At 37.6% G+C, this 14,282-nt stretch overlaps 1 protein-coding gene across 2 annotated transcripts in view; it reads right to left on the bottom strand.

The window, feature by feature from the left end:
- SVEP1 (sushi, von Willebrand factor type A, EGF and pentraxin domain containing 1) overlaps positions 1 to 14,282 on the bottom strand; it is a 228,385-nt gene that overhangs the window by 85,590 nt on the left and 128,513 nt on the right. For both annotated transcript variants that reach the window (XR_008656538.2, XM_055271527.2), the window contains exons 19-23: positions 8,611 to 8,772; positions 8,130 to 8,221; positions 6,919 to 7,015; positions 5,244 to 5,357; positions 952 to 1,065 (exon numbers count right to left, since the gene is read on the bottom strand). Coding sequence is in view for 1 of the 2 variants with exons in the window: in XM_055271527.2 (XP_055127502.1) it covers positions 952 to 1,065; positions 5,244 to 5,357; positions 6,919 to 7,015; positions 8,130 to 8,221; positions 8,611 to 8,772 (579 nt within the window). In the remaining variant the exon portion in view is untranslated. The remainder of the gene's footprint in view (positions 1 to 951; positions 1,066 to 5,243; positions 5,358 to 6,918; positions 7,016 to 8,129; positions 8,222 to 8,610; positions 8,773 to 14,282) is intronic.

Raw genomic sequence — 14,282 nt, 5'->3', positions numbered from 1 at the left:
TCCCTGGAGGATGCTGCTTCTAGAGGATTGGAATGGAGGCTGTGGAGCCCATCGAACTGGTTTGAGATCCATTCTGTAATGGGCTCTGGCTTTTGTAAGTCATTTTTTTGTGGACTCTGAGCTTTTGATAATGTTTTTTGTTTGTTTGTTTTGAGACAGAGTCTCGCTCTGTCTCCCAGTCTGGAGTACAGTGGCGTGATCTTGGCTCACTGCAACCTTCACCTCCTAGGTTCAAGCGATTCTCCTGCCTCAGCCTCCTGAGTAGCTGGGGCTACAGGCACCCACCACCACACCTGGCTAATTTTTGTATTTTTTTTAGTAGAGACAGGGTTTCACCATGTTGGCTGAGGTGGTCTTGAAATCCTGAGCTCAAGTAATCCACCTGCCTCGGCCTCCCAAAGTGCTGGGATTACAGGCGTGAACCACCAGGCCCAGGAGATAATCTGCTTTTTTAAATCTTACTTTTTGTTGAAATTAAGTTTGGTAATAGACAACTAATTGAGACAATGTTAAGAAATAAAGCTAGTAAATTCCATTCAAAACTTGCCTGTTTCTTTGATCTTGCCTTTTTCCTTCACTGGCCACTTTCTTGGATTTACTCTTTAGAAATTAAGCATACACTTTTAAACCATATTATTGTGCATCTGTTTGCAATATGATATTACATGATTTGTCTCCAGTTCCTTCTTGAAGGTTTGCCTTAACACACACACACCACACACACAAATTATTTTTTGCTGAACCATTTGAGAGTAAATTGCAGACCTGCATGCCCTTTTACCCCAAACACCTCAGCATGTATTTCCTCAAAAAAATGAGGACTTTCTCTTACATAATCACCATACAGTCATAAATCCAAAAATTCACATTAATATATATGTTAAGAAATGTACTAATTTGTGGTGGTTTACAAGATTTTAAGATAACATAGGAAGACTGGAAACATCTTACCTACAAATCCTTTCACACATGTGCAATGATAGCCAGCCACACCATCAACACAGATTCCTTTATTTAAACAAGGACTGGAACTACACTCATTGATATTTTCTTCACACCGCTGACCTGCAAAGAATCATTAATCTTTGAGCTGGAGAAAACTTGACGGGACTTTAAGACCAATAGTTTCCAAGCAAGTTGTTCAGGCATTGGAATAGGGCAACTGGAAATCATGGCTAACATGTTTGTGACAAGTTTAACTATTTGCCAAACATGTTGAAATAAAATGTTTCTTCTATTCTATGAACTGCAAAATTTTTCTAGCAAGAAAACTAACATATTCAGCATGCAATGGAAAATGATAACCATGAATATCTGACCATATTTTTTTTAGTTAAAAAGATGTGTGATTTCGTTTTAAATTTTTTCTCCTTATTTGTTTGCTAGTTGTTCTCTTTTTGAGTTTATTCCTTTTAGAGTTAAGTGGTAACAGTTACAGCGTTACAGTTACAAAGTTGGCAGGAATTATGGGAGAAATACATTGAATGAAGAAAATAACTCATTTTCTTCTGCAAATTAGGGAAACACAGCCAAATTTCTGTGCAGCTGTCCCATGTTTTGTGTGAACATAATTTGGGAACAACTAATGTAATTCATATCCTTTATTTTACACATCTAGAAACAGATCCAAAGAGGTCTGTGACATTGCCAAGGACAGGCACAGAAATGAGCCTAGAACCATAAATCTTCACATTCAAGAACAGACGTACAAAGACTCGTTGGGTTGAAGAGTTCAGGATGCTTAAATTTATAACTCATGGAATTATGTAACACATATCTAATAATTTATGTACCTTGACATTAAAATATGCTAAAAGGAAATTTCATAACAAAAGTTGTTTTTTGAGAATAGTAAATCTAACATAAAATCTACACTTTCATACAGACCATTATGAACACTTGTTTTTTCACAGTAAATCCACACAATAAATTTAATGTCTAATAAATAACATACATAATATATTTCACGTCTAGTAAATGTATATTTATTTTATTTAGAAACTTGGTTCTACTTTTCTCATAGTGTCTTGCCATTCTTGTCACAAATTTTTACTATGATTCAACACCAGGTGTCGCTAACATGAGATTTGGAATTTTAAATAAAGAATGTGGAATACAGGTGCATAATTTTAATACTGTCTATGGAAATGCAACCATAGGCAGACAGTGGAGAGGAAAGAGCATGAGAAAGAAAATGGAAACCAGGCAAACAATCTGGATGTGGTTCCAGCAGTTGAATACACACCCTTGGTTAGGGGTGATGAGTCTACTGGTCTGCAGTTGGTCTCACAGCATGTGGGCCTCTTAGAGTATAAGCCGAGAGAAATTTGTTTCAAGATATATGTGATGTGGCCCCTAAACGCAAGCCACACGCTTTGGTGTTCATAAGACAAAAATGATTTCTTCTGTTGTTGAGGTGAAATAGGCATATTTCAAAACAGCATGCCTGTCCACTATAATTGATAGAGTATGCTATCACTTTATCAAGTGCAATATCAAGTCCACTCTACTTGATGGCTGATTTGAAGGATTTTCAAGGGCAACTTTGACTATTTAAAATGTCTCCCTATATATAAACTTTCAAATTACACTTCCAGATGAAATGCAATTTTACTGTATAAACTCAATATATCTTTTCATAAGCCTAGGACTACCAGTTTTGCATGGATGTGAAATAGAGAAAATATATGAGTTGTTCCAAATGATTACTACTGTAAATTATGTTAAACATTTTCATGTCTTTATGGAAATTGTTTTTAGATAAACGATAAAATTATTAGAATCTAGTTCCTTTGAAATGTTATCAGGATTTTACTAAACTTTTTAAAATATAGAAAATTATATACCACATGTATTAAAATATATATTCAAATATCTTTTTAGTATAATAATGATTTTATGAGTTAGATACAATGCTGGATGATTTAGATCATCTCAGTACTCTCCATAATAATATTATGGGGTCATTACTATTTATAAAGTAGTAAATCCTAGTCTATTTTATTAGAATATATCATCAATATTATAATAATTATAATGTGGGTTAACAAGGGAATTGAGAATAAGATCACTGTTTCTGAACTATTTTTGTGAGAAGGTGCTGGAAGCTGCGACTCTTAAGATATACACTTAAGGAAATCTCCAAACTTCTTTCCAGAGTGGCTGAACTAATTTACATTCCTAAAAAAGTGTATAAGCGATCCGTGTTTTTCCATAACCTTGCCAGCATGTGTTATTTTTTGACTCTTTAATAATAGCCATTCTGGCCAGGGGCGGCGGCTCAGGCCTGTAATCCCAGCACTTTGGGAGGCTGGGGCGGGTGGATCACCTGAGGTCAGGAGTTCGAGACCAGCCTGACCAATATGGTGAAACCCCATCTCTACTAAAAATACAAAAAATTAGCTGGGCATGGTGGCGTGTGCCTGTAGTCTCAGCTACTTGGGAGGCTGGGACAGGAGAACTGTTTGAACCTGGGAGGCAGAGGTTGTAGTGAGCCGACACTCTAGCCTGGGCGACACAGTGAGACTCCATCTCAAAAAATACAAAAATTAAAAAAGAAAAGCCATTCTGACTGGTGTGAGATGGTATCTCACTGTCGTTTTGATTGGCCTTTTCTGAAGATTAGTGATGATGAGCTTTTTTTCATGTCTGTTGGTTGCTTATGTGTCTTCTTAGAGAAGTGTCTGTTCATGTCCTTTGCCCACTATTTAATAAGGTTATTTGTGTTTTGCTGGTTGATTTGTTTAAGCTCCTTATAGATTCTGAATAGTAGGCCTTTGTCAGATGCATAGTTTTCAAATATTTTCTCCCATTCTGTCGGTTGTCTGTTTACTCCATTGATGCTTTCTTTTGCAGTGCAGAAGCTCTTCAATTTCATTAGGTCCCACTTGTTAATTTTTGTTTTTCTTGCAATTGCTTTTGGGGACTCAGCCACATATCCTTTGCCAAGGCTGATGTCAAGAAGGGTATTCCCTAGGTTTTCTTCCAGGATTTTTATAGTTTGAAGTTTTACACTTAAATCTTTAATCCAAGTTAATTTTTGTATACGGTGAAAGGCTGGAGTTCAGTTTCATTCTTCTGCATATGGTTGGCCAGTAATCCTAGCAATCCCATTACTGAGTATACATCCAAAGGAAAATAAATTGTTCTACCAAAAAGACACATGCACTTGTATGTTCATCCCAGTGCTATGTACAATAACAAAGACATGGAATACACCTAGGTGCCCATCAATGGTGGATTAAAGAAAATGTGGTACTTATACATCATGGAATATTATGCAGTCATAAAAACTCCACAAAATCATGTGCTTTGCAGCAACACGGATGCAGCTGCAGGCCATTATTCTAAGTGAATTAAAGCAGGAACAGAAAGCCAAATACTGCACGTTCTCACTTAAAGTGGGAGCTAAACAGTGAGTACACATGGAATAAAAATAGAAACAACAGATGCTGGATACTATTAGAGGGGAGAAGAAAGGCAGTGTGGGCTGCAAAACTACCTATTAGGTACTATTCTCACTACCTGGGTGATGGAATTATCTGTACTCCAAACCTCAGCATCATGCAATATATCCGTGTAACAAACCTACACTTGTACTCTCTGAATTTAAAATAAAAGTTGAAATTATTTAAGTCATAAATAAAGACAAATATTTTGAATACTAAAAAATAACACTTAAATATGTATTTATTTAAGTTAAAAGGAGAGGCATAGTGGTCCATAACAATTTCAAAGATACATGCGCCTAAAGTCCACAGTCAGTAATAATTACACACACACACGTTCACACACACACATGAACATCCACAGAAATTAGCATATACACTTCATAAATTCAGTAAAATACTAGTAAAAAGCTTGGGGATGACCTTGTATTTGTAGTAGGCTTTACATATTTTCTGTCATTTCCTCACCTCCATTTTTACAAATGAAGAAACAGGTTCAGTGAAGTTAAATGTCTTGTCCAAGGTCACACATCTAGCTGGCAAAGATGGGAACACGCCTGCCTGTTTTATAAAGCAATTACGTAGTGCCATATTGATATCTTGTTCTTCTTACAGAACAGGATAAGGACAAGAACACTTTCCCAATGCATATAAGTAATATTAGAAAATATGCTTCTTCAATATGTTTATAATATTCTATAAAAGTATCTTTGACACATTCCAAATTTATCTCAGTGATGAAATCTTAATGATTCAAAGATTTATATTGTTGAAAACAAGAGACCTTCCCCTTACCTGTGTAACCTGATGGGCACTCACAAATGAATTCCCCAAGTAGGTCTTTACAAACTCCATTGTTGAGGCAAGGCAGTGGGCTGCACTCATCGATGTCTGTTTCACACTTTAAGCCTACAACGTAAACCAAATGCTGAGGGACAATCCAAGGATGGGATTAACCGAAATAGAACAATGATCATTTAAAGGCAATTATCTCAATAATCAGAATTTTTAAACGGGTAGTGCTAAAGAAAAGGGCAATATTCATTAAGTGCTACCATCTGTTAAGTATTTAATGAAGGTAATACCTCTTTCTAAACAAATTTAAGATATTCTTATAAAGATACATAGAAGATAGCAAAAGATCCCAAATTAGAAGTGGGATAGGGGCACTTGGAAGCATAAAATGGAGCCAGGAATTATGCTAATTTCGAAGTGAAAGCTACAATATCATCTGTACTAGCTACCAAGGTCACCTGGCTCAGGGGTGGAGGTGGGGCTAAAGCCTGCCAGATCGCAGCTCACATGCCGGGTGTCCCCGAGTGGCTGCATCTTCCCAAAGGGTGCACACAGGCTTTCTATGGGCTAGCTATGCTGGAAACCCATATTCTTTCTCAGGGTCCTCCTCACTAGCATCAGCATTACCTGGGAATGCAATAAAAGTACAAATTCTCAGGCTGTACTCCAGACCTACTAAATCAGAAATTCTGGGGCTGGAGTCCAGCAATCTATGTTTTTAACAAGCCTTCCAGATGATTCTGATGCACATGACTGTTTGAGAACCACTGTCCTATATTATACCCTTTCTCAACCACCACTCATTTACAGAATTCCCAAACAAGATCCTTTATTTCTTATGGAACGTCAAGGTAAATATTTTTATAAAAATTCACAAAGACACACACGCACACAACACGAGCCAGCTATAATAAATGGAATGCCAATATTCTAGATAGATCTTGGCTATACTTTGTTTTTGACTTTCCTTTTGCTTATTTTGTGGTGAATTTCTTTACTTAAATACCATTTCTCATTAAAAACTTTCAAGTTGGTTGTGTAACATTGAAAAAAACTGTCTAGAAGAAAATGGTTATTTTAAATTAATTGCAATTTTAAGGTATAGTTCATTTCCCCTCAAAAATTATGTTTCTGGACTCAAGTCGAATGTGAACCAAGCTGTTAAAAACCCCCATAATTCATACATAATTCCTACATAATAAAGTCCAAAGCCAAATTGTTTTTCTAGGCACAGCTTCCAGAAAGATAGAAACAAAGCAACAAATCATAGCTATTCACAAGAACTTCTATTAGTGTGTAGCAAATGAGAGAAACTGCCAGTTCATTTAAAAATATTTATACTGGACAATCTGTTCTATGTTGAGTATCATGCATATAATTTTTGATAGAATGAAACTTTGAACATGACCCCTGTATTTCATTTTAAATTGTGGGTTATGATAAAGACTCATAGGGAAGATGAGTCTTTATTCTTTATCCAAAATAGGCAAAGAAAACTGTCATTTGTGAAGTATGTATAATTTTTTCACCTATTGTTTATCTTGTTCAACAAATTTTGGTACATTTACATGGTCTAATGTATCTTATCGGATATAGTTAATGTACTAAAGTTTGATACTGCAAGTCATAATGGTTTCATATAAAATATATTAAAATCTACATTCCCGTTATTTACCTGTATATCCAAGTGGACAGAGACAAACATAACCACGCCCAAGTTGTTGGCAGGTTCCACTATTGTGGCAAGGGTTAAAGAAGCATTCATGGAAAACCTGCCAGCAGCATAAAAAAAATCAATCAGAGACAAAGCACTCTATTTATTTCAAAGCAGTCCTGATTAGAGTCAGGTTTGCAACATTAGACAGCTCGTTGCTGTTTCCAGGTAAGTTCATTCAAGCTAGGTGGGTTGCTGCCTGAATAACACTGGTGTCTGCCATATAGGGGAGCAAATGATATGTATCATTCTTGGGTGATGTTCTGGCACACCTAAGGAGCGTTTCTAAATGCTGGCTGCATGCTAGAATATAACTGATATTTTAAAAGCATACTAAGGTCAGGCCATCAACCCATATCAGCTAAATCAGAATCTCTGGGAGTGAAGTCGGCACATTACTGTCTTAAAAACTTGGCCAGGATTCTATTATGCCTCCACATGACAGCCACTGCTTTAGGGGATCCTACAAATTCCTATGTCCACTAGGCTCAGTCTGAAATATGACTTATAGAGTCCTAACAAGTCATTATGTTTGGACTAGGCTGTAGGAAGTTGTAATCAGAAATATATCCCCATTATCTATGAAAATACTAAAAGGCAAGGAATTCATGACATTGAGCAAGGTGAGTTCAGAGTAACGACTGAATCTATTAAAGTAATCAAGACTTAACAACTAGTCTTTTAAAAAATATAAAGCATTTGGTTTAGCTATATTCTTAATTTATGTTTCTTAATTTTTAAGGACTCATACTTTTTCCCAAGAAATCTTTTCTTTTCTGGCAAAGAAATCAAAATAATTTTCATGAAAGTTGGGTAACTCTGCCTGCCAATTAGAAACGGCCTTTCGTTAAACCAAATTCTCTTACTCAAATGACGGGTTGTGCTTGTGGTAAGTGTTTATAGTGAATCAAAAGGCTCCCCATATCTACTCATTCTTATTGCCAGGCATTTCTGGGAAAAACTCTCATTTTTGGTACTTAGAACATCTAATGTTGCATTTTGGTAATGTTCTAAACAGGAATCATTGTAAATACAATTATTCATTTATAAAATTCATACATCTTGATTACTTAAAGTTTCAATCCTGGTCCTTTTCCTGTGTGTGACGTGTAAAATGACAAATTGCTTTCCAAGCATTCCACTAGAGAAAATTTTATGCAAAATGAACTTGCCTGACTGCTGATTTCATGCCTTTTTTTAATATGTCCAAGAGAGGCAAGAGGCACCACACTTTCCTCTGCTGCTGAGAAAGTTGAACTAAAACCTAATCAATTAATAGAAAAACATGTCAGTGTGGTACATATGCCAGTAAGTGGACTATATCTAACACTATGGGCAAGATTCTGGTTGTCAGAGTGGGTAAAGCCACATACATTTTGTTACACTTATATTTTAAAAAAGAAAACAGAGATGGATGGCATACATCATTACATCCTAGACTCTTAGAAAGAAATTTAGAAGTTATCAAGTTCAGTGTTTCCAAAACAAGACTGTTTGTGCCATGGTCATCAAAAATACCTCAGAAGGACAATTTAACAAGTCCAAATGCCCAAATCCACCGAAAATAGTAATATTCAGAACTGAAGCTACAACAGAGACAGGGAAAAGTAAATGTCCAACATAGGATTACATAAGAAATGAAGTTCATCTTACTTGAACATTCTGTGATGGATCTGGAACCAGCGAATGGGGTAGTTCCATAAAAAGGACAGGCCAGGCAGAAGGCCTTCCCTGCATTAGGTTGGTAATAGTCACGAGGACATGGGTGACAGGGCATTAATCCAGAACGCGAGAATTTTCCTTCTGGACAAGGAACTGCAGAGGTAAAAACAAATCATATTTGCATATAAAGTAACACACCCTACATTTGAAAGAAGTGATTTAATCTGTGCATATAAGAAACATACTGAATTATCTATATAATCTCTTCCATATATTTAATACCCATACCATCTTGTCACCCAGGTAAATGTTTTGTTGGGTTTCCTTCCTGTCTTTAGTAACACATGTTAATTTAATAAAGTTTAGAATTGGCCATATAATTGTCTTCTGATTTTTCACCTAATACTATATCATAAGTGTTTCCCAAATCATTCCCCCAGATTATTGAAGAGTATAGATTTTAATAAAATAAAAATGTTGCATCTCATTGACAGACCATGATTGATCTAACATTTTTTTCTACTACTGGATATTTAGATTGTTTTCATTTGTTTGCTATTATAAATAATGCTGAAGTAAATTTTTTACAAAAATCTTTGTATTTAGCTCTGATTATTTCCTTGGGATAATAGTTGACTTTGAGTAGTTGAATTAGAATAATTGGATTTGAGTAATTGAATAGTTAGGTGTAAAGATTTGAAAAGATTAAAGCCATTGATATATACTGCCAAATCATTAAAAAAATAAGTAGTTCCAATTTATACTCCCATTAGTAGTGTACAAAATCACTCTTTTCACTGCATGCTCTTCAGCATTGGTACTGATTATTAAATTTTTTTTCCAATTTGAGGGTGAATATGGAATTATAGTTATTTCAATTTGCATCTTGATGATAAATGAAGTTGCTTTCTGCTACTTATTAGAAATTTTATTTCTCCTCAACAGTCTATTATTTATGGAGGTTTTTTATGATTATTTTATATATTAAGAATATGAGCATTTGCAAGATGGCTGAATAGGAACAGCTTCAGTCTACAGCTCCCAGCGTGAATGAAACAGAAGACAGGTGATTTCTGCATTTCCAACTGAGGTACTGGGTTCATCTCACTGGGGAGTGTCAGAAAGTGGGTGCAGGACAGTGGATGCAGTGCACCGAGCATGAGCCGAAGCAGGGCGAGGCACTGCTTCACGCAGGAAGTGCAAGGGGTCAGGGAATTCCCTTCCCTAGTCAAAGAAAGGGGTGACAGACGGCACCTGGAAAATCGGTCACTCCCATCCTAATACTGTGCTTTTCCAACAGTCTTAGCAAACGGCCCACCAGGAGATTATATCCTGCGCCTGGCTCAGAGGGTCCTACGCCCACAGAGCCTCCCTCATTGCTAGCACAGCAGTCTGAGATCAAACGGCAAGGTGGCAGAGAGGCTGGGGGAGGGGTGCCCACCATTGCTAAGGCTTGAGTAGGTAAACAAAGCCAAAGCAGCTGAGAAGCTTGAACTGGGTGGAGCCCACCACAGCTCAAGGAGGGCTGCCTGCCTCTGTAGACTCCACCTCTGGGGGCAGGGCATAGCCAAACAAAAGGCAGCAGAATCCTCAGCAGACTTAAATGTCCCTGTCTGACAGCTTTGAAGAGAGTAGTGGTTATCCCAGCATGTAGCTGGAGATCTGAGAATGGACAGACTGCTTCCTCAAGTGGGTCCCTGACCTCTGAATAGCCTAACTGGGAGGCACCCCCCAGTAGGGGCAGACTGACACCTCACATGACCACATACTTCTCTGAGACAAAACCTCCAGAGGAATGATCAGGTAGCAACATTTGCTGTTCACCAATATCCGCTGTTCTGCAGCCTCCGCTGCTGATACCCAGGCAAACAGGGTCTGGGAGTGGACCTCCAGCAAACTCCAACAGACCTGCAGCTGAGGGTCCTGTCTGTTAGAAGGAAAACTAACAACCAGAAAGGACATTCACACCAAAACCCCATCTGTACATCACCATCATCAAAGACCAAAGGTAGATAAAACCACAAAGATGGGGAAAAAACAGAGCAGAAAAACTGGAAACTCTAAAAATCAGAGCACCTTTCCTCCTCCAAAGGAACACAACTCCTCACCAGCAACGGAACAAAGCTGGACAGAGAATGACTTTGATGAGTTGAGAGAAGAAGGCTTCAGACGATCGAACTACTCCGAGCTAAAAGAGGAAGTTCGAACCCATGGCAAAGAAGTTAAAAACCTTGAAGAAAAATTAGACGAATGGCTAACTAGAATAACCAATTCAGAGAAGTCCTTAAAGGACCTGATGGAGCTGAAAACCAAGGCACAAGAACTACATGACAAATGCACAAGCCTCAGTAGCCGATTCGATCAACTGGAAGAAAGGGTATCAGTGATGGAAGATCAAATGAATGAAATGAAGTGAGAAGAGAAGTTTAGAGAAAAAAGAATAAGAAGAAATGAACAAAGCCTCCAAGAAATATGGGACTATGTGAAAAGACCAAACCTACGTCTGACTGGTGTACCTGAAAGAGACAGGGAACATGGAACCAAGTTGGAAAACACTCTGCAGGATATTATCCAGGAGAACTTCCCCAATCTAGCAAGGCAGGCCAACATTCAGATTCAGGAAATACAGAGAATGCCACAAAGATACTCCTCGAGAAGAGCAACTCCAAGACACATAATTGTCAGATTCACCAAAGTTGAAATGAAGGAAAAAATGTGAAGGGCGGCCAGAGAGAAAGGTCGGGTTACCCACAAAGGGAAGCCCATCAGACTAACAGCTGATCTCTCAGCAGAAACTCTACAAGCCAGAAGAGAGTGGGGGCCAATGTTCAACATTCTTAAAGAAAAGAATTTACAACCCAGAATTTCATATCCACCCAAACTAAGCTTCATAAGTGAAGGAGAAATAAAATACTTTACAGACAAGCAAATGCTGATAGATTTGGTCACCACCAGGCATGCCCTAAAAGAGATCCTGAAGGAAGCATTAAACATGGAAAGGAACAACCGGTACCAGCCACTGCAAAAACATGCCAAATTGTAAAGACCATCAAGGCTGGGAAGAAACTGCATCAACTAACAAGCAAAATAACCAGCTAACATCATCATGACAGGATCAAATTCACACATAACAATATTAACTTTAAATGTAAATAGGCTAAATGCTCCAATTAAAAGACACAGACTGGCAAATTGGATAAAGAGTCAAGACCCATCAGTGTGCTATATTCAGGAAACCCATCTCATGTGCAGAGACACGCATAGGCTCAAAATAAAGGGATGGAGGAAGATCTACCAAGAAAATGGAAAACAAAAAAAGGCAGGGGTTGCAACCCTAGCCTCTGATAAAACAGACTTTAAACCAACAAAGATCAAAAGAGACAAAGAAGGCCATTACATAATGGTAAAGGGATCAATTCAACCAGAAGAGCTAACTATCCTAAATATATATGCGCCCAATACAGGAGCACCCAGATTCATAAAGCAAGTCCTTAGAGACCTACAAAGAGACTTAGACTCCCACACAATAATAATGGGAGACTTTAACACCCCACTGTCAACATGAGACAGATCAACGAGACAGAAAGTTAACAAGGATATCCAGGAATTGAACTCTACTCTGCACCAAGCAGACCTAATAGACATCTACAGAACTCTCCACCCCAAATCAACAGAATATACATTCTTTTCAGCACTGCATTGCACCTATTCCAAAATTGACCACATAGTTGGAAGTAAAGCTTTCCTCAGCAAATGTAAAAGAACAGAAATTATAACAACCATCTCTTAGACCACAGTGCAATCAAACTAGAACTCAGGATTAAGAAACTCACTCAGAACCGCTCAACTACATGGAAACTGAACAACCTGCTCCTGAATGACTGCTGGGTACATAATGAAATGAAGACAGAAATAAAGATGTTCTTTGAAACAAACGAGAACAAAGACATAACATACCAGAATCTCTGGGACACATTCAAAGCAGTGTGTAGAGGGAAACTTATTGCACTAAATGCCCACAAGAGAAAGCAGGAAAGATCTAAAATTGACACCCTAACATCACAATTAAAAGAACTAAAGAAGCAAGAGCAACACATTCAAAAGCTAGCAGAAGGCAAGAAATAACTAAGATCAGAGCAGAACTGAAGGAAATAGAGACACAAAAAACCCTTCAAAAAAATCAATGAATCCAGGAGCTGGTTTTTTGAAAAGATCAACAAAATTGATAGACCACTAGCAAGACTAATAAAGAAGAAAAGAGAGAAGAATCAAATAGACACAATAAAAAATGATAAAGGGGATATCACCACCGATCCCACAGAAACACAAACTACCATCAGAGAATACTATAAACATCTCTACACAGATAAACTAGAAAATCTAGAAGAAATGGATAAATTCCTCGATACATACACCCTCCTAAGTCTAAACCAGGAAGAAGTTGAATCTCTGAATAGACCAATACCAGGCTCTGAAATTGAGGCAATAATTAATAGCCTACCAACCAAAAGAAGTCCAGCACCAGATGGATTCACAGCCAAATTCTACCAGAGGTACAAGGAGGAGCTGGTACCATTCCTTCTGAAACTATTCCAATCAATAGAAAAAGAAGGAATCCTCCCTAACTCATTTTATGAGGCCAGCATCATCCTGATACCAAAGCCTGGCAGAGACACAACAAAAAAAGAAAATTTTAGACCAATATCCCTGATGAACATCAATGCAAAAATCCTCAATAAAATACTGGCAAACCGAATCCAGCAGCACATCAAAAAGCTTATCCACCATGATCAAGTGGGCTTCATCCCTGGGATGCAAGGCTGGTTAAACATACACAAATCAATAAATGTAATCCAGCACATAAACAGAACCAAAGACAAAAACCACATGATTATCTCAATAGATGCAGAAAAGGCCTTCAACAAAATTCAACAACCCTTCATGCTAAAATCTCTCAATAAATTAGGTATTGATGGGATGTATCTCAAAATAATAAGAGCTATCTATGACAAACCCACAGCCAATATCATAGTGAATGGGCAAAAACTGGAAGCATTCCCTTTGAAAACTGGCACAAGACAGGGATGTCCTCTCTCACCACTCCTATTCAACATAGTGTTGGAAGTTCTGGCCAGGGCAATCAGGCAGGAGAAGGAAATAAAGGGTATTCAATTAGGAAAAGAGGAAGTCAAATTGTCCCTGTTTGCAGATGACATGATTGTATATCTAGAAAACCCCACTGTCTCAGCCCAAAATCTCCTTAAGCTGATAGGCAACTTCAGTAAAGTCTCAGGATACAAAATCAATGTGCAAAAATCACAAGCATTCTTATACACCAATAACAGACAAACAGAGAGCCAAATCATGAGTGAATTCCCATTCACAATTGCTTCAAAGAAAATAAAATACCTAGGAATCCAACTTACAAGGGATGTGAAGGACCTCTTCAAGGAGAACTACAAACCACTGCTCAGTGAAATAAAAAAGGATACAAACAAATGGAAGAATGTTCCATGCTCATGGGTAGGAAGAATCAATATCGTGAAAATGGCCATACTGCCCAAGGTGACATAGATTCAATGCTATCCCCATCAAGCTACCAAGGACTTTCTTCATAGAATTGGAAAAAACTACTTTAAAGTTCATATGGAACTAAAAAAGAG

This window comes from Symphalangus syndactylus, chromosome 3, assembly GCF_028878055.3.
Source record: "Symphalangus syndactylus isolate Jambi chromosome 3, NHGRI_mSymSyn1-v2.1_pri, whole genome shotgun sequence".
In the NCBI taxonomy this organism is placed as follows: Eukaryota; Metazoa; Chordata; class Mammalia; order Primates; family Hylobatidae; genus Symphalangus; species Symphalangus syndactylus.
The sequence above is the reverse complement of the archived record's forward strand: the minus strand, read 5'-3'. Positions and strand labels throughout refer to the sequence as shown.